The 23,689-nt window shown below is 43.6% G+C and overlaps 1 protein-coding gene across 1 annotated transcript in view; it reads right to left on the reverse strand.

Annotated features, from left to right (window-relative positions):
* The window catches only part of BUB1 (BUB1 mitotic checkpoint serine/threonine kinase), a 137,373-nt gene that overhangs the window by 74,927 nt on the left and 38,757 nt on the right, over positions 1–23,689 (reverse strand). The window contains exons 4-6 of the mRNA XM_069769202.1: positions 20,380–20,450; positions 13,795–13,988; positions 11,934–12,058 (exon numbers count right to left, since the gene is read on the reverse strand). Coding sequence (XP_069625303.1) covers positions 11,934–12,058; positions 13,795–13,988; positions 20,380–20,450 — 390 coding nt within the window. The remainder of the gene's footprint in view (positions 1–11,933; positions 12,059–13,794; positions 13,989–20,379; positions 20,451–23,689) is intronic.

Consider the following 23,689-nt stretch of genomic DNA (forward strand, 5'->3'; position numbering starts at 1 on the left):
CTAAACGGCGTAGCGAGAAAAAAATCCGAAACGCCAGAATTACGTTTTTTGGTCGCCGCGATATTGCATTAAAATGCAATAACGGGCGAGCAAAAGAACGTATCTGCGCAAAAATGGTATCATTAAAAACATCAGCTCGGCACGCAAAAAATAAGCCCTCACCCGACCCCAGATCACGAAAAATGGAGACGCTACGGGTATCGGAAAATGGCACTTTTTTTTTTTTTTTTTTTTTTTTTTAGCAAAGTTTGGAATTTTTTTTCACCACTTAGATAAAAAATAACCTAGTCATGTTAGGTGTCTATGAACTCGTAATGACCAAGATAATCATAATGGCAGGTTAGTTTTAGCATTTAGTGAACCTAGCAAAAAAGCCAAACAAAAAACAAGTGTGGGATTGCACTTTTTTTGCAATTTCACCGCACTTGGAATTTTTTTCCCGTTTTCTAGTAAAAGACATGGTAAAACCAATGGTGTCTTTCAAAAGTACAACTTGTCCCGCAAAAAATAAGCCCTCACATGACCATATTGACGGAAAAATAAAAAAGTTATGGCTCAGGGAAGGAGGGGAGCGAAAAACGAAAACGCAAAAATGAAAAAGGGCCGCGACTTGAAGGGGGCAGCTCCCACCAGCTGACTTTTTGTCGGCCGTTTCCCTCGGTACGAGACAATCGCAGCGTGCTGCGATTGTCTCGGACCGAGGAAAACTCTCGGCAGCGCACACCACTCGGATATCATCCGAGTGATGTGCGTTATAAGCGGACCCCAGCAATGGAGGAGATGAAGAAATTCATTTCTCCGCAGCTGTGCTACGATCCTCCCTGTGCGAGAGAATCGGAGCACAGACGCATGACACTCGGCTCCAGCTCTGCTGCGAGCAGGAGCCGAGTGTCATTAGCATATCGCATCCTCCGTTGCAATACGCCAGTGTGACGCCGGCCTTAGACTTAAATACTTCCCGATATATATCACGTAGGGCATATTTTCAATAATATAAATTATAATACGCCTTTGATCTTTTACATAGGCACTTAAGCTATATACTCTACAGTGGATCCCTTATTAATCCCTGCTTAGTCGCGATACTCTGTCTGGATTTTCAATATGCGTACTGGTTTTCTAGAAAAAATTAATTTTATGGTTGAAATACTCTCCCCGTGCTTATTGGGGCATTTTGTCTTCAATATTAAGTGATATATTTAATATTAATATAATTATCTATATGTATAATCTTCTAAGGGGCACTTCCGTCTGTTTGTCTGTCTGTCATGGAAATCCCGCGTCGCTGATTGGTCGCGGCTGGTAGGCCGCGACCAATCAATCAGCGATGGGCATAGTCCGACTGCAAACTCGCCCCTTCCTACTCTGTCAGTGCCCCCTCCAGTCAGCGCTCACACAGGGTTAATGGCTGAATTACACCGCATTATGCCGCGGTGTAACACAGTCCGTTAACGCTGCTATTAACCCTGTGTGACCAACTTTTTACTATTGATGCTGCCCATGCAGCATCAATAGTAAAAAGATCTAATGTTAAAAATAATACAAAATAAGAAATCATTATATTCTTACCTTCAGTCGCCTTTCCCGCTGCTCCTCGCGACGCTCTGGTCAATGCATTGCGGTCTCGCGAGACCGCTACGTCATCATCTCGCGAGACCGCAATGCATTCTTGGGACCGGAGCATCGCGAGCAGCAGCGTTAAACGCCTGGGCTGGATCCGGGGGCCGAAGGAAGGCGAGTATATAACTATTTTTTATTTTAATTGGGATATGGTGGGATATGGTGCCCACTATATACTACGTGGGCTGTGTTAGATACTGCATGGGCTGTGTTATATACTTCGTCTCTGTGCTATATACTACGTGGCTGTGGTATATATTACGTGGCTGGGCAATATACTCCATCGCTGTGTTATATACTGCATGGGCTGTGCTATATAGTACGTGGGCTGTGATATATACTACGTGGGCTGTGCTATATACTACGTGGGCTGTGCTATATACTACATGGGCTGTGTTATATATGTGATAGAAATATTTATATCATGTAGATCTCACTTGCATGTATACTCCTCTATAATCATATATACTCATATAAACGCAAATATATCTATATACACTATAATCAATTGCTTAAAATGGCTGACATAAACTGATATAAGCCAGACAGACTGTTGGGTGATTTCCACCCAAAAAAGCGGAAGAACTCCAGATGTCTGATGAGATGTCTCAACTTTGTCCTAGATGGAGAGAACTTCATTTTAGTTGCTTAATCAGCATTCATATGTGCATTAATCACAATATTCCATATATATTTAGATAACCAATAACAGAGGAGCTAGACAATATGTTAATTAACTAACCACCCCTAACCACTCCTTTCTATATGCAATTATAAAACTATGTATGTACAATAAATGGGCAGTATTGATGGAATGCTTTTCTGTCACAATGGTGTACAGTCCATTCTTGATGAGTGCTCAAAATACTCAGTCTTATTGGGAATGGCCGCAGCACACACAGGGATACATTTATCCAAACCAAATTTCCATATCATATACTACGTGGGCTGTATGCTACTTGGCTGTGCAATATTTCTCTGCTTTATCTGTGCATCATGAATTGTGGTATGTGTTAAAGAGGGGGGCCCACAGACCCTTTCGCCCTGAGCCCTCAAAAACCTGGAGCAAGCCCTGGCTTCACTGATTGTTCGCGGCCGGGCGTGACCAATCAGCGACAGGCGCAGTCCGGCCGCAAATTGGCGCGGAATTTGAACCACGCTTCGCCAACTGGTCGCGCCCGGCTGGCCGAATCCTGTGTATAAATTGCATTATTCTGAAAACTTCATAAATATACTTCATACATATTCTAAAATACCCGATGCGTTCGAATCGGGCCACCATCTAGTCAATAATATAATTATAATAGATCAGTATTAATATTGAGTAGAATTAATTTCAGCCAATTTCATCGGCCCTCCACAATTGTCACGGTCTCCCCCCCTTCTCCCCCCACCCTTGAAATAGGCTTTCAAGGTTCACTAATAGACCCAAGACGACCGCTTCCTAGCCCCGATCATGGTCTGAATCACCCGATCTGAAAACCTGGAAGCTCTTAGAACCACGGTTTCAATAGCCACACTGTTAAATTCGGTGACCGAAAATTATGGTGGAAAAACAGCCCTTAGGACAGAAGAACCACTCTTCTGTCTGGGAGCCTCCAGGGGAGCGTCCATGAGAAGATTGTCAACCTATGCGAACCAGGACCTCATGGGCCAATCCGTAGCTATTAGAAGGACTGGCACCCCTTCCACCTTGAGATTTTTCAACAGCCTGAGAAGAAAGGAAAACGGAGGGAATAGATAGGGAATGGAAAACGGTGACCAGGGTATCGCCAGAGTGTCGGCACCCACCACGAGAGAATTGCAGGACTTGGAGACTTACTGTGGAACCCTTGTTGTTCAGCCAGAACTCCATGAGGTCTACATCCGGAGTGCCCCATTGAAGGCAAATCGGATGGAAGACCTCCTGATGAAGAAACTACACTTCCACCACGAGGCCTAGATGTAGAGAATGTCGGCGGCCCAGTTCACACAAGGGATATGCACTGCTGATATTGCCAGAACTGTTGCCTCTGCCCAGAGGAGAATCTTGGATACCTCAGCCATCGCCAATGGACTCAGAGTTCCTCCCTGGTGATTGACACATGCCGCCGCCATGACATTGTCGGTCTGAAGCCGTATTGACAGGTCCGTGAGAAGCCTCTCTCAATGGCAGGACAGAAGAATGGCCTTTATCTTGAGGATGTTGATCGGCAGGGAAGATTCCTCTGCTGACCAACATCCCTGGACGGACAGGTTTAGAAAGAATCCGAGAAGGCAGGCATCCGGCGTCACCACTTGCCAGTTAAAGACTGGCCCTGGAAGATGAGAAGGGATTACAGCCACCAATTGAGAGACTTTTTGACTCGGGATGAGATCCGAAGTAGACGATCCAAAGAGAGAACAGACTTGTTCCACTGTGATAGTATTACCTGCTGAAGCGGTCTGGAGTGGAATTGAGCACAAGGAATCGCCTCAGATGTTGCCACCATCCTTCCCAGGACCACCATGGCAGAACAGAAGGATGGAGGCAGCAGACCCAGCAGAGAGCAAACCCCCTGCTGGAGGGTTACTCTCTTTTCCTTGGGAAGAAAAACCCTTGCCTGATGGGTGCTTAACAGCATGCCTAGAAAAAGGAGGTGCTGAAACGGGACAAGCCTGTTGATTAGCCAGCCTAGTCGAGACATGGTTTCAAGAATGATGGACAGGTTTTCCTGGGCCTGGTAAAGGACGGAGCCTTGATGAGAATGTCATCAAGCTACGGAATGAGCACTAGACCTATGATCCGCATAATGGCCATTACCATAGCCAGGACTTTGTGAAAATCGTGGGAGCGGTTGCGAGCCCAAACGGCAGGGCGACAAACAAAGTGGTCCAGCCACACCGCAAAAGGTAGGAATCTCTGATTCTCTGAGAAAATAGGGACATGGAGATAGGCGTCTTGGATGTCTATAGAACACAGGAACTCCTGCGACTCCAAGGGAGCAATTACTGAAAGAAGGGATTCAATCCTGAGTGTAGCAAATGGACCCTGTTGTTCAGTAATGATAGATCCAGGATGGGTTGGACTGCGCTGTCCTCCTTCGGCACGACAAACATGTTCAAATAAAACCCTGTGAAGTGATCCTGGGCTGGGACGGGAACGATGACTCTGGAACTGAGAAAGGAGGCAATGGATGCAAAGAACACCGGAACCAGAGAAGCATCACTTGGAGAACGGGATTCGAATAATCATTCTCGGGGCCGCAAAACAAAATCTGTTTTTTATCCTGAATATACAACCTTCCTAACCCATGCGTCCTCCAACGAGGCGAGCCAGACATCCCTGAAAAAAAACAGAGGGGGCCGCCCAGCCTGGGAGATTCCCTGGAAGATTCCCTGGAAGCGAGTCATGCAGAGGAAAATCTGCCAGGTCTTGTCCTGGTGGATCAGCCCTGCGTGTTACGGGGACGCCAGAAGGGCGTGGGTTTCAAGGAAGCACTTTTCCTATCCCGACGAGTCTATGGCCTCTCTTGGGGGAGAAAACCACAGACGAGAAATGGCAAAAGGGCCAAAACTTACACTTCAAAGGAGGACGGCAAGGTTCGGCATGAGGAAGGAGAGAGCTTGTCCCTCCGGTGGCCTCCTTTATAATTTGATCCATCTTGGAGCCAAATAGACGGGAACACTGGAAAGCAAAGTTGGCAAGGTACTTTTTTTTGAAGATAAGTTCGCCTGCCATGTCTTGACAAATCTGGTTTGTGAGGTCTGCCAATTCCTCTGGACGGACTCCATAAAGAATTCCCTGACAGAGCTGCTTAGCTTAGATACAAGTGGTGGTAAAGGCAGGGCACAATATAGGAGCAGCCGCTTCAAAAGCTGACCTTGCAAAAGCTGACTCCTGTCATTGAAGTCCTTGAGGGATGCTCCATCCATAAGAGGGAGGACTGTGTTGGTGGACAGTATGGAGGGTCCACAGTCGTGGAAGCGGTCCAGTTCGCAGTGAGCTCAGGGATATAGGATGCCGAGGAGCTTCCCTCTTTGGAAGCGTCTGGTCGGGTTTTCCCATTGCCTGGAAAGTACCTCCTCAAATTCCCTATGAGGGGCAAAGACCTTAGGAGCTGGTCTCGACCCTCTAAATGAAACCGCAGGTTCCATAGTGATATCCTTAATGCTAATGATAAAGGTCTGGTTAACCGCCATAACGAGGTTCTGGACCATGTCTCACATATTAGAGGCCTGTTTAGAAGCCAGGTAGGAGTCATCCTTGGACAGTATATCCGAGACTGCCTCGGCGGGTGACTCAGGAGAGGAGGATCAGGATGAAGACCTTGAGCGATGCTTCTGCCTTGATCTCTTACGGCCCAAGTTGGTAGGCACATCCTGCGATCCGTTGTCAACGGCAAAGGGGAGGACAGGCAATCTGTCAAGAACGGACACCAGGGTCTGCGACACCTTGGTGAGGTCTACCACAGATTGTGACAGAGAGGTAGCCCACACTGGGATAGGGGCACCACTCTCTCCTGGGGCAGTAGGGGACTCCTAGATAGCAGGAGCGGGGGTGCTGCTGCAGTCCTGACAGAGCGGAGAGGACTGACCCGAAGAAAGTTTGCATTTACAAGAGTAAAAGCCTGACAAGAGTAGGAGAGGAAAAAGAAGAGGCAGGAGGGCGAGAGTGCTCTTCTTTAGTATTAGGCATGATAGAAAGCAGACCCACTAACTAATGCCAGAAGGTTAGGGGACAGAAAGATATATGCTGAGGAGTTTGTCAGTCTGCAGAGCAGAGTTTACTCACAGGAAGATGCAGGTCCTGAAGGCTGCTTCCAGGTTGTAGAGAAGCTCCAGGAGACAAGCAGGTTGATTGCAGGAGGAGAAGATGAAGGATCTGCAGATTTCCCTGCAGAGAGATGCCACCTCCCGAGTCATGATGCCGGCAAATGGCGACCGCAGGGAGGAAGAGGAGGGCCCACAGTGCGAAAAGAGCGTGCAGATGCCGCGCTACTGAGGGGAGAAAGGAGGGGGCATACTCCGAAAAGCACGCTCACTGAGGATGGAAGGAGGGCACAGCCAATTGCCGGAACAAAGAGGAGGAAGCACAATAGTGAAAGGCTTAAGGAACAAAAAAAACGCCCAATGAAGCAGGGAAGATGGGGTGGAGCTAACAACCAGAAACAGGAAGTGGAGGGAGAAAAGCACATCCAAAGACACCGTGATAAAGGGGCGGAGCCAAATGCTGGGATTAGACCGTGGAGAAGCTGAGACCTAGATTAGAAACAGTGGCCAACAAGACAGGGGAGGGTGGCACAGAGATCCAAACGTTCCGAATAAGGTAACCATGCACCCCCTATCCAAGAGGATCAAAGTAAAAAACAGCAGAAAGAACCAAAAAAAGGGTTTTGTTTTTTTTTACATATTCCGCAGTGCTTTACATACATTATCATCGCTGTCCCCAAAGAGGCTCACAATCTAAATTTCCAATTAGTATGTTTTTGGAACGTAGGAGGAAACCGGAGTACCCGGAGGAAACCCAAGCAATCACAAGGAGAACATACAAACTCTTAGCAGATGTTGCCCTTGGAGGGATTTGAACCCAAGTCTCCAGCGCTAACCACTGAGCCATCGTGCTACCCAATCTATCTAAACATAAAGACATAGGAATAATGTGTGGGTTTTTAGGTGTGAAAAACCCTGTCTTCCATCTTCCTAGCCCAGCTGGGGGATAGTTCCTTATCTTCTTCCTTTTCTTCTTTATTTGCATCTTCGCCTCTATCACCTCTGGACAGGAAGCTGATGGAGAGAAGAAAAAGATATACTACCACTTCCTGAAGATGAGACCATCAATAGACATCCAAGCCTCTTGGGGATATGGGACATCCATGCCTCCTGAAAAAGACAGGCTCTGGTGGGGAGTGGGTAGGAGACGGGGACCAGAATTAGGATTACCTAAACACTTTTCTGTGTTAGGCTGGGTTCACACTTGCATTTGGCTGGTCTGCGCATGGTTGCATACTTCCTCCCTTAAGCTCCGCCGACGCTCTGCCTAGGTCTTGCGTACCCATCTTTAACATTGTGTATGCAGGGACATGCGTTGCATGCAGATGCATCTGCATGTGGTTTTGACGAGCCCGCAGACTGCAAGAAAATGCAACATGTTGCATTTGGCGGGCTCTTCAAAACGCTGAACAAATGCACTTTTAGGGCACGCCTAAAACTGTGGGGATTAATCGTATTAACCTGGGTAGAGCATTCCAGAGAATTGGCGCAGCACGTGAAAAGTCTTGGAGACGGGAGTGGGAGGTTCTGATAATTGAGGATGTTAACCTCAGGTCATTAGCAGAACGGAGGGCATGGGTAGGGTGGTAGGCTGAGACCAGGTAAGAGATGTAGCAAGGTGCTGAGCCATGGAGAGCTTTGTGGATGAGGGTAATAGTTTTGTACTGGATTCTGTAGTGGATGGGTAACCACTGTAATGGCTGGCACAAGGTAGAGGCATCGGTGTAACAGTTGGTGAGGAATATGATCCTGGCTGCAGCATTCAGGACAGATTGGAGACGGAAGAGTTTGGTAAGAGGGAGGCCGATTAGTAGAGTAGTTACAATAGTCCAGACGAGAATGAATAAGAGAAACAGTAAAAAGTTTTTGCAGAGTCGAAAGTAAGAAAAGGCGAATTCTAGAAATGTTTTTGGGATGCAGATAAGAAGAGCGAGCCAGTGAGCGGATGTGGGGGGTGAATGAAAGCTCGGAATCAAATATGACCCAAGGCAGCGAGCATGTTGCTTGGGAGTAATGGTGGAACCACACACGGAGATGGCAATGTCAGGCAAAGGTAGGTTAGTAAAGGGAGTAAACACAAGGAGTTCAGTTTCTGACAGGTTCAGTTTCAGATAGAGGGAGTACATGATGTTTGAGACAGCGGTAAGACAATCACTGGTGTTTTCTAAAAAGGCAGGTGTGGTACAGGAGAAGTGTATAATTGGGTGTCATCAGCATAGAGATAGTACTGGAAACCAGATCTACTGATTGTTTGTTCAATAGGGGCAGTATACAAAGAGAAGAGGAGGGGGGCTAGGACTGATCCTTGAGGAACCCAAACAGTAAGGGGAAAGCGAGAGGAGGAGAAACCAGCAAAAGATACAGTGAAAGAGAGGTCAGAGAGATAGGAGGAGAACCAGGAAACAACGGTGTCCTTGAGGCCGATGGAGTGGAGCATAGTGAGGAGGAGCTGATGATCCACAGTATCGAATGTTGCCGAGAGATCCAAGAGAATTAGCATGGAGTAGTTACCATTAGATTTAGCTGTTAGTAGATCATTAGAGACTTTAGTGAGGGTGGTTTCAGTAGAGTGTATAGAGCGGAAACCAGATTGAAGAGGGTCGAAAAGAGTTATCGAGAGATAGCGGATAAGACGTGAGTGGACCAGGTGTTCAAGGAGTTTGGAGATGAAGGGAAGATTAGAGACAGGTCTATAATTAGCGGCACAATTTTGGTCGCGGGATGGTTTTTTAAGTAATGGATGTATGATGGCATGCTTAAATGAGGAGGGAAAGATACCATAAGAGAAAGAAAGGTTGAATATTTTTGCTAGGTGAGAGGTGACAGCAGGGGAAAGGGTTTGTAGATGTGATGGAATTGAGTCACTGGTGCAAGTGGTCGGGTGAGAAGATGCAAGGAGCTGATTACTTCTTCTTCTGTAACTGGTTCAAAGTCAGAGTGAACTAGATACAGTGGGGGAGGGAGGACAGTGCATGGTATGAGGGGACTGGGAGATAATTTCCTGTCGGATATGGTCAATTTTTTCTTTGAGGTAGTTGGCCAGATCGTCAGTGTGGAGATCCGTGGTTGGGGCCTGTACTCTTGGGTTGAGTAGGGAATGAAAACTGTCAAAGAGACGTTTAGGATTATTGGACAGTGAAGTGATGATGGTGTTGAAATAGGTTTGTTTGGAGAGGTGAAGGGCAGAGTTGTATGTTTTAAGCATGAAATTATAATGGACGAACTCTTCGGGTACATTAGATTTTCTCCACAGACGTTCGGCGCACCTGGAGCACCGCTGCAGGAAACGTTGTTTGCAGAGTGTGCCACGGTTGTCGCCATCTGTGCCGAGTTGTTCTAAAGAGACCATTGATTAAGAGAGCATTGTTTAAAGAGACCAATCCAGGTCATACTGGAAAGAGGAGCTTATGGTCTGGAAATGTTAAGGTATTTATTATTTGCCCCTTTTTACCTTAACTGTTTAGCATGTGTGTGTGTTTTATTTTTACCTTTTTATATATGTTTATTGTAAGCACTGTATATTTTTGTATTAAAAGGTTAAAATCTTTAATAAGTTTGACTCTGTGTGACCTAAAAGAATCCAATAGCTCTTCAGAGAGTGACCTTTTGATTGTCTGGCAGTAACATATTTTGGGGACTCATCACCACCCGTGTGTTTGAGGAGTAGTGGCAGAGTAAAAACAGGTGTGCCGCCGAGGGTCATCTTGGAGAAATAACCACAGATTCATTAATGTAGAATTGTGCAGATCCTTCAGTTTCTTCAAATTAAACACAGAGACTCCATGATGTTGAGATCATCAATTCCAGAACTCATAAAAAAAAAATAAAAAAAAGTGGAGCCAGACACCTCCTTTAATATATAATGAATAAGTATGTATCTGCCTTTATTTCTCAGCATTAAGGACAAAATTAACCTTGACCCAATCCAAACTCTATTTGCTGTTGAAATGGAGCCCTAAACTTGCAACATCACTTCACGGTTGAGCGCAGACACTTATTATTGTACTGCCTTGCAGTCTTTTGGCGATTCAACCTTCCTTCTGCGGCGGCCAAATATTTTCTTCTTTTTACTCATTAGCCTAGAGAAGCTGCTGCCATTTTTCTGCACCCCAGCTCCTATGTTTTCCGGCATAGTTCAGTCACTTGGCCTTGTTTCCAAAGGTACGCTTCTTGGCATCCATGAAGACCAATTGTGGCAGCACAGTAAATTGTTCTAACTGGGCCCCACTAGTCTGAGCTGAAGCCACTGCTGGACATTTTGATGCAAGCATGACATGTCTTCATTGGCTGCACCAAGTTTCCTTGACTGCCCTCTGTATCTATAGTCCTCAACAGTGCTTTATTCTTGGGGTTTCGAAAAAGATTTAGGCAGGTGAAAAAAAATGCTACACAGCATTGTCTTTATTCCTTAGAAGTTTCCACCCCAACAGTAATTAGTGCGGAACTGAATCTTTTGAGGAAATCTATTACTAATCAGTTCATGACCAGGCCATTGATGTAGAATAATTGGAAATATTTGGGAAATACAGATCAACGCAATCACAGCTAGAACTGCATACAGCCATGGTGCTGATTATTCATATTATGGAATCTGGTGGTTGTTATTCCAAATGTTTCTGCCAAATCAGAGACCAAAAAAGATTTGATCAGTTAGGGAACATAGCTGCAAATGCGTCGCAACCGGTTAATTATTAACTAATAAACCTTGCATAAACCACTACAGAGGATCTGGTTGGAATGGTAGATAACACATAGCTTTCACATATACAGATGCCAGCTTCACCTTTCTAATAAGTTATTACAAATACACTACATCACATCAATCGTATACATGTGTTGGTCTCTACTTCACCCCCTGATCCACCAACACTATGGTGGTGCTGCTGGGACAATTGTACACTTATTGCCAAGTTCACCCACGCTACTAACGATCGCTAGGGGCCCCTAGATGAGACAGAAGACTCATGATCAAACCATTGTTGGTGGACCCTTTTTCAATGTTCACAGGTTGCATATTTTTTTAAAGCAAATTAAAGCTGCTTCTTACAATACCAGAAAAGGCTGAGAGTTTAGAAATCTCGAGCGCTTTTTTCCCCTGACAGATTTCGAAAACTGAAGCATGTTTAAATCTGCAATATGCTGATTCAGAGTTTTTGCCTTGTTTTTTCACCTATAGAGAGTGATGAGCAAAGACAATGAAAGAAGAAACAGCTCAACGCCCTCAATGCCCCTGTGGTTCCAGCGCACGGAGAAGCGTTTTTGCTTGAACGCAATAGGCATCCTTCTCCTATGAAGTGCCAAGACGATTAGCTGCATTTTTGAAGAAAAAAACAAACTTTACCTGTAGACAAATTAAACACGTAATCGGTTTTCAACGCAGTATTTTTACTGACAAGAGAGCAAGTTTTGGCCGCTGAAAAAGGCTGTGAGCATAGTCTTATAGCAAAAGTGATGGTCAAAAGTAGACACTTCTATACAAAATGTGAAGACTATTGTAGGTTGCAGTGATATGAAGTGAACAAGATGAAAGAAGACAAGCAGAAGTGACAATTTAGACTGGTCGGAATGCCATCTATACTCACCAGTTTACTCGGTTCTGGAGATGTCAGACTCGTAAGCAAATTGTTTAGTTGTTCCATCTTTTCTTTTAGCATATGCTCATGGCGGACAGCTTCCTCTTTAGACTTCATGTATTTATTTTCTTCTTCTGATAATGAATACATGAAAATGTAATTGAAACTGATTAGTTACCACCTTAAACATGCCAAGGAAACAAAACATACTTATGCGCAGTTATGTATATATATAAATATATATGCAGATCTGTGATGGTTGTCAAAAGGGATCTGGAATCCTTATTAAAGGGAAGGTACCGCGTTTGTAGGTCATTAATAAATCACTGTAATGTAGCATAACATGCTGCTATAAGCAAGTTTGAAAAACATGTGAAACAGATTTCATGTGTTATATGAGTTTAAAGAATGCACTGGGGGCTGACATCTTGGTTTTGCAGCAGTAGCAGGGCACTATCAGTGTCAGATTACGGCACCCCATGGACATAGGAGATAATAGACCAGCACGGACCCTATCTGTAACATTGCAGCAGCATTAGCAGTGAGCTGGGCACGCCTCTGTGGGCTGCACACTCACTGCTGTAGGTGTGACTAGCTGCCATTTTATTATAGCCCTGTGCTCTCTATCACAGGACAGAAGAAGCCCTCACTGCTCCTCTGTACTCCAGGCAGGCACGTCCTCTGCTCCTCACAAGCTGCCCTGTGTGTTTCTCCTGCCATGTCTCCCCCTCCCCCTCACACACAGTCCCTGTGATGTCCAGTAAGCTGCACTCACAGCCTGCAGAGAGGGAGCAGGGCAGCTGACAGGACAGGGATTAAGGTGGGGGAAGGGGGATGGCAAGAATGTTATTCACAAAAAATGCTGCTGAGCCCACTGTGTTCTGCTCCTCTGTAAACAAGCTGTGCCTCTGATGCAGTAACTGCTGGTGATAGCAAGTCACAGGGCAGTCACACACAAAATGGTGCTGCCCTGTGATGCTGCTCTTCATTCTTACTGTTAGAAGCAAAATTGGGGCAGTAACTGCTGACATCACCATTTCCCTCCCCTTTTGGGTGGTCTAATATCCCTGGGGCAGAGCTGCTAAATCTTACTATAGCTGCTTGAGGTCTAAAACGGAAAATGCTCCCCCTAGTGGTAAATATGTATATTTGTAGAAAAATATATAATATTTTTCATATAGAAATGTTTGCAAACAGTGCAAACATTGCATTAATACATTTTAATTACTATTTTAAGCTTAATTTAACAAAAAAACAAAATGCAAGAAAACTGGTGGCACCTTCCCTTTAAGGAAACCGTCCAGTACTATAATAATGATGACCAATACTTAGATTGGTGAGGGTCCGACACCCAACACTCCTGCTGATCAGCTGTTACCAACACCAGATGGAAATAATGTACCGCTTTGCTCAGTCACACTATTCAGTGGACCTGTCGGGTACAGGATCTTGGCTCGGAAAATAAAATACCCAAAAACTAATAGGGCACATGTGGACACAGCGTTCTAAGCCTAAACCCGCTTCTGCATGACCTGGACAGACTGGCAGGTTACAGTTTAGCTGAAATGAAACATTTTCTACCTTTTAGTTTCTTATAAAGCACTCATATCCTCAATAATGATTACCTGGATCTTTCTACACAAAAGCCAAGAGGTAAAGAATCCTCCAGTGACCATACACCACTCTCCCGCACAAGTGGCACTTTTACATGCACAGGAAGATATTCTATTCAGTTTCCAATATTTTAGGTCTTGTGTGCAATTATTCAGGATGCACTTAACACTTAAGACCTAACATTGCAAGATGGCCACAGAGGATAAAATGCAAACATATTTAGAAGCATGTGAAATGTAAAATGAACTGTAGTTACCCCACTGTTGCATCTTCCTCCGCTGCTCATGTTTCTTTTTGTAGACAATTGCTCTAAATTCTTCTAGTGACAACTCAGAATCCTCACAGAAAAGCTTGTCCTTGCAATACATGGCAACTTGCTGCATTTCTGTATATGAAGATGGAGCAGGCTGAGGAACCACAGCAGACTTGGAAATGGTTACATAATTGTTTCTGGACAAAACACAAGAGCATTATTATATTATTATTATACCTTTAAAGAGTCCGTCCCACATACATCAATATATAACACTTTGGATAATTTGTATACACGTGTTATCAGGATACACCCCTGATCATGTCTTCTTTAAAATGAGTTTTCTGCATAATCCTTTCCCTTAAATTTTTTTATGTTACTATTGAACCAATAAACATCATGTTGGATATTTGTTGTTGTATGTCATATTTATAAGATTTAGATGTTTTTGAAACTAAAGATAAGGCTTCAAAAGCCTCTTTTTAATCTATAGCTTGTAGGTTTAAAGGGGAGTACAGGTACCCAAAAAATCCTTTCTAAATATCTATCTTTACACTGTAACCACTTTCTGTAATTGGCTTAATTATAAAATACAGGAATTGGCAGGAAAGAAGCGGAGACAAAAACACAGGTTTTGTTGCGTTTTCGGTGCGTTTTTTGGGCTAACTTGTGTCTCTTTGTGCATAGTATCTAAAAATAGAAACTCCGGCACACAATAAAAATGCGTATATTTAATTGTTCATCAATTTTATTCCAAAGGAAAAAAGGTTGGTGGGTTCCACATGCAAAAGAAACTTTAAACAGCTTATATGTAGTCTCAACGTTTCGGCATATAATTGTAAAGCCTTTTTCAAGAGATCGCTGTTTATAAGTATATAAAGCAAGGGTGGAACTCCCACTTAGCAGAAAGACGCCGCTTATGAGTCCGGTGTGGAGGTCCGGGAGGAGTCTGTGACCGCTCTTTGTGCATAGTGCCCTCATTACTTTTCTGCAGAAAAAAATGCTGCAAATAATGATACCTGCATTTTTGCTGTGGTTTTTCAACACTCCTTCAAGCCAACGGGTGAAAAACGCTGCAAAAACGCTGAAAGAAGTGACATGCTCTATGTCCAAAAAAAGCAGCAAAGAACAAAATCCCGATGACACAAAAAAACAATGTGTGTGCATGAGATTTCTGAAATCTCATAGGCTTTGCGGGTACTGTAAAAAGCAGCTGAAAATTAGCATTAAAAAAACAGCAAAAACGCCCAGTGTGAACTTACCTTAAATGTGTGTTTTTATATTAACTGAACCTGGGACGTGATGTTTCCTTTCAGAGGTGCCTCAAACAGGACATCACAGGAGGCTGCGCTCACTTGGGTGAGGGCTTATTTTTGCGTGCCGAGCTAACATTTTTAATGATACCATTTTGGGGCAGATACGATCTTTTAATCGCCTGTTATTGCTTTTGAATGCAATGTTGTGGCAGCCAAAAAACGCAATTCTGGTGTTTTGACTTTTTTTATTGCTTCGTCATTTAGCGATCAGATTAATCTTTTTTTGATAGATCGGGCGATTCTTAACGCTTCGATACCAAATATGTGCATGTTTGATTTTATTGTTTTATTTTGAATGGGGCAAAAGGGGGGTGATTTTTACATTTTTAAAAACATTTTTCTTTAACTTTTGGCATGCGTCTATAGCCTCCATGGGAGGCTAGAAGCTGGCATATCCTGATCGGCTCAGCTACATAGAGGCAATGAAAGCAATCCGGCACTGAAAACCATAGAGGTCTCCAGGAGACCTCTGGTTGTCATGCCGATGAACTGATGATGACCCCCGTTCACATGTCGGGAGTCACCGGTGTGCGTAATTCTGGCACAATTGTCGGAAGAGCCATTTAAAAGCCGCTGTCAAGAGTTTGACAGCAGCATTTAACTAGTTAATAGTTGCGGGAGGATCGCAATTCCACCCGCGACTATTGAGGACACATGTCAGCTGTTCAAAACAGCTGACATGTCCCGGAAAATATGTGGGCTCACCACCGGAGCCCACATCAAAGGGAGGGATACTGACATCGGCGTACTATTACGCCCAATGTCGGTAAGGGGTTAGCCCTTCAGATGCTTCACAGGATTTATTGGAATATGGAAGGAAAAAAATAAACAATTTTTTTCACAAACATTTTACATTGGACTCAATTTTTTTTTTTCGCAAAGGTAACAGGATAAAAAATGGACCCCAAAATTTGTTGAGCAATTTCTCCTGAGCATGCAGATACCTCATATGAGTGGGAAAACAACTGTTTTGGCACATGGCAGGGCATGGAAGAAAAAAGGCGTTATTTGATTTTTTCAAAAGAAAAAAAATCTGTAATAATTAACGGATGCCATATTGCATTTGGAGAGCCCCTGATGTGCCTAAACAGTTGAAACCATTCACGATTGACACCATTTTGGAAACTAGACCCCCCCCCCCCCTCAGGAAACTTCTCTAGATGTGTGGTGAGCACCTTGAACCCACAGTTGCTTCAGAGAAGTTTATAATGTTGAGCTGTAAAAATAATTTTAAAAAATTCCCACAAAAATGTTTTCTTTAGCCCCAAATTTTACATTTTCATAAGGGTTACAGGAGAAAACAAACCCCAAAATTTCTTGTGCAGTTTCTACTGAAACACCAATACCCCAAATATGGTTGAAAACTTCTTTTGAGGCACAATGCAAAGCTCAAAACAGAAAAGCGCTATATTGGAGTTCAGATTTTGCTGGACTGGTTTAAGGGTGCCATGTCACACTGCCAGAGCCCCTGAGGTGCCAGAACAGCAGAACCTCCCATAAGTGACCCCCATTTTACAAACTACACCTCTCATTGACTTAAAGGGAACCTGTCACCCCAAAAATCAAAAATGAAGATATATTATACTCAGGGGCGGTCCGGGCCCGATAGGAGGCCCCGGACCGGACCGCGATGCCCATCGGACCCGGACTGCCCCTGGGTGAGTATAATCTAACCTCTTTTTCTCATCTTTCCGGATACATCAGGGGCTTATCTACAGCATTACAGAATGCTGTAGATAAGCCCCTGATGCCGGTGGCCGCACCTCATCATTTTTGGGGTGACAGGTTCCCTTTAATCTAAGTGTTGCAGTGATCATATTGACACCACAGGTGTGTTACAGTCACAGACTTTTACAAGATTGCGCAGTGAAGATAAAAATAGTTACATTTTTACCCTCAGAAATTGTTCTAGCCCCAGATTTTACATTTTCACACTAGGGAATGGGTAAAAATGGCACCAAAATGTGTCCCACAATTTCTGCTGAATGTCAAAATACCCCACATATGGCTGTACAGTACTACTTAACCACACGGCGAGACTCTGGAGGGACGGACCACAAATTCCCCTGCTAGAAGAGCAGTGACCCCATTTTGGAAAACATAGCCCTCTGGGAATTTATCTACAGCTGTAGTGACTATTTTGACTCCATGGGCATTTTCCAGAAACAGACAGCAGTGGATGCTGCTGAGTGAGGACTGCAAACAGCCATTGCAGTGCCCAATACGTTGCAGTTACCAGCTCATGCTTCTGGAGACATGCCTCTGTCAATTAGGTGGGCTGCCATCGCTACAGAGGGAGGGGGCCTTTGGATTTGCTGATTTTTTTTATTTATTTTTTTCGGGAGAGTGGGGGGTGGAGAGCTTTAGCGAATTATTGTACCTTGGTAATACCAGTAACATGGAAGCCCCTATAATTCCATTGACAGATACCAGACCTGAGTGGAGACATGCCTTTTTTGTGTAGTGAGTTGAAGCTTTTGTTGGGAACATTTTACCATATAAAACATTTCGGATCACATTTATTCAGCGCTCTACACTTGGCACTTACCGGTACATCAGGGTTTACATCTAAATCTCCGAGTGACGCGATTCGGATGAGAACCCCGAGGGAGCCATTCACTCTAATGCGGCAGCAGAGTTACTCTGGACTCAGTCTGGCCTCTGTTCGGCAGTGTCCATTTTAGAGGAGCACAACAGTGTAGTGGATCGTGCTGTTATGCAAGCCTAAAAAGACGGTCACCATCGGATCATAGGCCAGACGGCGTCCACGGTGTCTAAGACTGCCTCATTATAGGTGTAAGCGTTCAGCACAGAGCGCAGGATAAAATGTGAGCCAAGCCAAACTGCGATCTTTGGGAGATGAAATGAACAAAGCAGCACCAGGTGAAGAATTGGTTGTTCGTTATACCAAGAAACAGAAAGATGATCGGCACAGAGCTTCACTATAGCGCAATTGGAGATTCGCTTAAACGATCTGTTTCAGAAGGACAGATGAGGTCTCCCTTGCTGTGAGCTGCGGGTGGTGCTATGCAATCGTCAGAGTTTTGTACAAGACCATATAATGAGAAGAAAAATGATGCAGCACTCACCCTTGCGCTTCTTCCAAGTGTGCTCTTTATTCAGCAAAACATACTATGCATAGTATGAACCGGCATACGCAGTGATCTTTGAGGGAGCGGGAGTGAGGAGAGACCGGACTCTCCTCACTCCCGCTCCCTCACAGATCACTGCGTATGCCGGTTCATACTATGCATAGTATGTTTTGCTGAATAAAGAGCACACTTGGAAGAAGCGCAAGGGTGAGTGCTGCATCATTTTTCTTCTCATTATATGGTCTTGAAGAATTGGTTGTATTTATTTTTTACGCCATTCCTCATGCGGAATAAGTGATTAGCCAACTTTATTCTTTGGGTCAGTGAGATTAGAGAGATATCAAATTTATAGCGTTTTTCCCGGTTTGGCTGCTGTCATACACTAAAAGACACTTTTTATTGCATCCCTATATATAGAGAGCTATAATTTTTCCATATTTCTGCCTACAGAATCATGTGAGGGCTTGTTTTTTTTTTTTTAGGGGAAAAGTTGACGTTTTTATTGGTACTATTTTCAAGCACATGACATTTTTTGATCGCTTTCTATTCAGATTTTTGGGAGACAGAATGAACAAAAACCAGAATTCACGATTTTTTTTAATGCCGTTCTGCATGTGGTAAAATTGATAAGGCAGCTTTATTCTTCGGGTCACTATGAACACAGGGATAGCACATTTATATCTTTTTTATGTTTTGGCGCTTTTACACAATAAAAACTATTTCATAGTGAAAAGAATTCATTTTGGCATCTATTTATTCTGAGAGCTATAACCTATTTTTCCGCTGATGGAGCTGTATGGCGGCTTGTTATTCGAGGCCAGATGACATTTTCAGAGATACCATTTTTATTTACATTGGTCTGTTTGATCGCGTTCTATTCCACTTTTTGTTCAGCAGTATGATAAAGGATACTTTTTTACCTCGTCTTGTACTTTAATTTTTTTTTATTTTTTTTTTTTTAAGATGTTCACTGAGGCGGTTAACTAGTAGGACAGTTTTATAAGGCGGGTTGTAGCGGATGGGTTGACACCAAATGTGGGTACTTTATTTTTACTTTTACTTAAATGTTTTTATTGGATTAATATTCTCTCTCTTTTTTAATTCTTTAATTTCTGATTTATTTTTTTTTAATTAGACAATTTTTATTATTATTTGTACATAGTCAAGGATGGGACATCAACTTTCCACTGACTGATCGCTGACCTAATAATCTGCAATGTTCCTGAAAATCCGCTAGGAGACTGTGACCCGAGGAGCCTGCCTGTGATTGCAGTGGGACAGTGCGAGTGAGCAGGGCCGTCACTTCCAGACATAAGGTACCGGGCTGGCGAGTGGGAGGCTCAGCGCGCTTTACTAGACTTCGTCTGAAAGACTTGCGATCATAGCGGGAAAACATGGTGAACCCTACTAGGGCCAGAATTGCAGGAATAACTTTCATAACAACTCATGTGAATGGGCGTAACCTCCTTGTAAAGAGAACATTAGTGTTATATACCGTTATTTGAATTGCAAAGTTATATGGTTCATTGTTAATTTGCATTGTTTAATATCACCAATTGTCTTTCTCATCATGGAGGAGGTCAGACTAGGAAATCAGGGGTGTCCATCATTACATCTCACACAGGAGTAGCCTGTCCTGAGATATTGTGGGGTATTATATTTTTTTCCTGCTCATTAACAAGCCAAATTAAAAACTGGCAGCATGTGGTTATACAATGAGTGCAAAAACATTTGTTTAATGGCACCATAATTTTGCAAAAGAAGAAAAGTCAAGAAACTGGGTATGGCAGCCTACAAAACATGCTTACCACAGAGTCCGCAAAAACAGGGTCCTCTCCCCTCTGTACCGGTCTGTCATTGTAAATTTGTTTACTGTTAACGATATCCATAACCCTGTATGTAACCCCTTTTCACATGCACAGCACCATGGAATAATGGTGCTATATAAATAATAATAATAATAATATAGCCTGCCTATACTGCTGGATCAGCCATAGCTCAGGGCCACTGAGATTAGTATATATTTAAAATTTATTTTCTTTTAAAACATCACTGCTGTGTAAACACTGTGCTTCTAAAATATGAGCCACGAGTCACATTCTAGAGATTTATTTCCAGCATATTATTTAACTCTCAAATGGTTTCTGATGGAAAAGGTCAACAGTGAAGAGAACACTTACACTCTGGCCTCGTCCCTATGAACGGACACTTCTGATTTCCTTGCAGGCAGATATGGCAATTCGGCAGAGTCCTATATGAAAAATATTAAATATTTAATATAAAAAAAAAAGAAGAAAAAAAAAAACTTTGTTAGCAAGTTAAAGAGGAAGTCTATCAGACTGACAGTATAAACTCATCACATAAGCTTATAGGCGATATTCACCTTATTAATTTAAAAAAAAAAAAAAACAATAATTGCACCTTTAGCGTTTTAGTCGCTGCCTCTGGTTTTCGGAAACTGAAGTGTAACCAAATGTGCCAACTCGGGTGCTCAGTGCAGCAAACTGCTCTCCCTCATTCGTTGGTGATTGACAGCTCTGCTTTGCCTGGAGAAAGCACTGTCTGCAGAGAAAGCGCGGGCAACCAGTGCTATCAATCACCAGCATGCTGAACGGTGTGCACCAAGTGCGCTAATTAGCATATGTAACTAAGAGGCTTCCCAAGAATTTGATCAAAACCACCATCGTCACTTTTGAAGATGCAACCCTCACCCCTCTATCCCCTTCTTTAGGTATGTCTCATGACACATAGCATCCATTAGGGTTAGGGTTGGGGCTAGGGTTGGGGCTAAGGATAGGGTTGGGGCTAGGGTTGGGGCTAGGGATAGGGGCTACAGTTAGGGTTGGGGCTACAGTTAGGGTTAGGATTACATTTACGTTTGGGATTACGGTTATGGGAGTGTCAGGGTGTGTGGTTAGGGTTATGGTTGGGATTAGGGGTGTGTTAGAGTTAGGGGTGTGGTTAAGGTTGGCAACAGGGGTGTGTTGGGGTTAGGGGTGTGGTTGGGATTAGGGTTAGGGGCATGTTCGGGTTAGGGGTGTGGTTAGGGTTATGGATAGGGTTGGGATTAGGGTTAGGGATGTGTTTGGGTTAGGGTTTCAGTTAGAATTGGGGGTTTCCACTGTTTAGGAACATCAAGGGCTCTCCAAACGCGACATGGCGTCCGAGCTCAATTCCAGCCAATTCTGCGTTGAAAAATTAAAACAGTGCTCCTTCCCTTCCGAGCTCTCCCGTGAGCCCAAACAGGGGTTTACCCCCACATATGTGGTATCCGCGTACTCAGGACAAATTGGACAACAACTTTTGGGGTCCAATTTCTCTAGTTACTCTTGGGAAAATAAAAATTGGGGGGGGGGGGTCAAAAACCATTTTTGTAGGAAAAAATAATTTTTTTTATTTTCACTGCTCTGCGTTATAAACTGTAGTGAAACACTTGGGGGTTCAAAGTTCTCACAACACATCTAGATAAGTTCCATGGGGGGTCTAGTTTCCAATATGGGGTCACTTGTGAGGGGTTTCTACTGTTTAGGTACATTAGGGGCTCTGCAAACGCAATATGACACCTGCAGACTATTCCATGTAAGTCTGCATTCCAAACGGCGCTCCTTCCCATCCGAGCTCTGCCATGAGCCCAAACGGTGGTTCCCCCCCACATATGGGGTATCAGCGTACTCAGGACAAATTGGACAACAACTTTCAGGGTCCAATTTCTTCTGTTACCCTTGGAAAAATACAAAACTGGGGGCTAAAAAATAATTTTTGTGGAAAAAAATTTTTTTTCACGGCTCTGCGTTACAAACTGTAGTGAAACACTTGGGGGTTCAAAGCTATCACAACACATCTATATAAGCTCCTTAGGGGGTCTACTTTCCAAAATGGTGTCACTTGTGGGGGGTTTCAATGTTTAGGGACATCAGGGGCTCTTCAAATGCGACATGGTGTCCCATCTTAATTCCAGTCAATTTTGCATTAAAAAATCAAACGCAGACCCGTGAAAAAAAAAAAATCATTTTTTTCCACAAAAATTATTTTTTAGCCCTCTGTTTTGTATTTCCCCATGGGTAACAGGAGAAATTGGACCCCAAAAGTTGTTGTCCAATTTGTCCTGAGTACGCTGATACCCCTTATGTGGGGGGGAACCACCGTTTGGGCACATGGCAGAGCTCAGGAGGGAAGGAGCGCCATTTGGAATGCAGACTTAGATGGATTGGTGTGCAGGCGTCACGTTGCATTTACAGTGCCCCTGATGTAACTAAACAGTAGAAACCCCCCACAAGTGACCCCATATTGGAAACTAGACTCCCCAAGAAACTTATATAGATGTGTTGTGAGAACTTTGAATCGCCAAGTGTTTCACTACAGTTTATAACGCAGAGCCGTGAAAATAAAAAAAATCATTTTTTTCCCAAAAAAGGTTTTTTTAGCCCCCCAAATTTTTATTTTCCCAAGGGTAACAAGAGAAATTGGACCCCAAAAGTTGTTGTCCCATTTGTCCTGAGTACGCCGATACCCCATATGTTGGGGTAAACCCATTTGGGCGCACGGGAGAGCTCGGAAGGGAAGGAGCACCGTTTTACTTTTTCAATGCAGAATTGGATGGAATTGAGATCGGACGCCATGTCTCGTTTGGAGAGCTCCCGATGTGCCTAAACAGTGGAAACCCCCAATTCTTACTGAAACCCTAACCCTAGCCCCAACCCTAGCCGTAACCCTACCCCTAACCCGAACCCTAGCCCGAACCCCAACCCTAGGCCTGATGGGAAAATGGAAATAAATACATTTTATTAATTTTATTATTTTTCCCTAACTAAGGGGGTGATGAAAGGGTGTTTGATTTACTTTTATAGCGGGTTTTTTAGCGGATTTTTATGAATGGCAGCGGTCACACACAAAAAGACGCTTTTTATTGCAAAAAACAGTTTTTGTGTCTCCACATTTTGAGAGCTATAATTTTTCCATATTTTGGTCCACAGAGTCATGTGAGGTCTTGTTTTTTGCAGGACAAGTTGACGTTTTTATTGGCAACATTTTCGGGCAAGTTACATTTTTTGATCGCTTTTTATTCCGATTTTTATGAGGAAGAATGAACAATAACCAGCTATTCATGAATTTCTTTTTGGGAGGGCGTTTATACCATTCCACGTTTGGTAAAATTGATAAAGCAGTGTTATTCTTCAGGTCAGTACGATTACAGCGATACCTCATTTATATCATTTTTTTTGTTTTGGAGCTTTTTTTTATTATTTAGATAAAGAAATGTATTTATTGGAACAATATTTTTTTTTCTTTATTTAGGAATTTATTTATTTATTTTTACCCGGGGGGGGCATCATGTTATAGGGTCAGATCGCTGATCTGACACTTTGCACAGCACTGTGTCAGATCAGCGATCTGATATACAGGGCTGCAGGCTTACCAGCGCTTGCTATGAGCAGGTGCTGGTAAGCCACCTCCCTGCAGGACCCGGAAGAAGCCCTGCGGCCATTTTGG

The sequence above is a fragment of the Ranitomeya imitator genome, chromosome 5 (genome assembly GCF_032444005.1).
Source record: "Ranitomeya imitator isolate aRanImi1 chromosome 5, aRanImi1.pri, whole genome shotgun sequence".
NCBI lineage: Eukaryota > Metazoa > Chordata > Amphibia > Anura > Dendrobatidae > Ranitomeya > Ranitomeya imitator.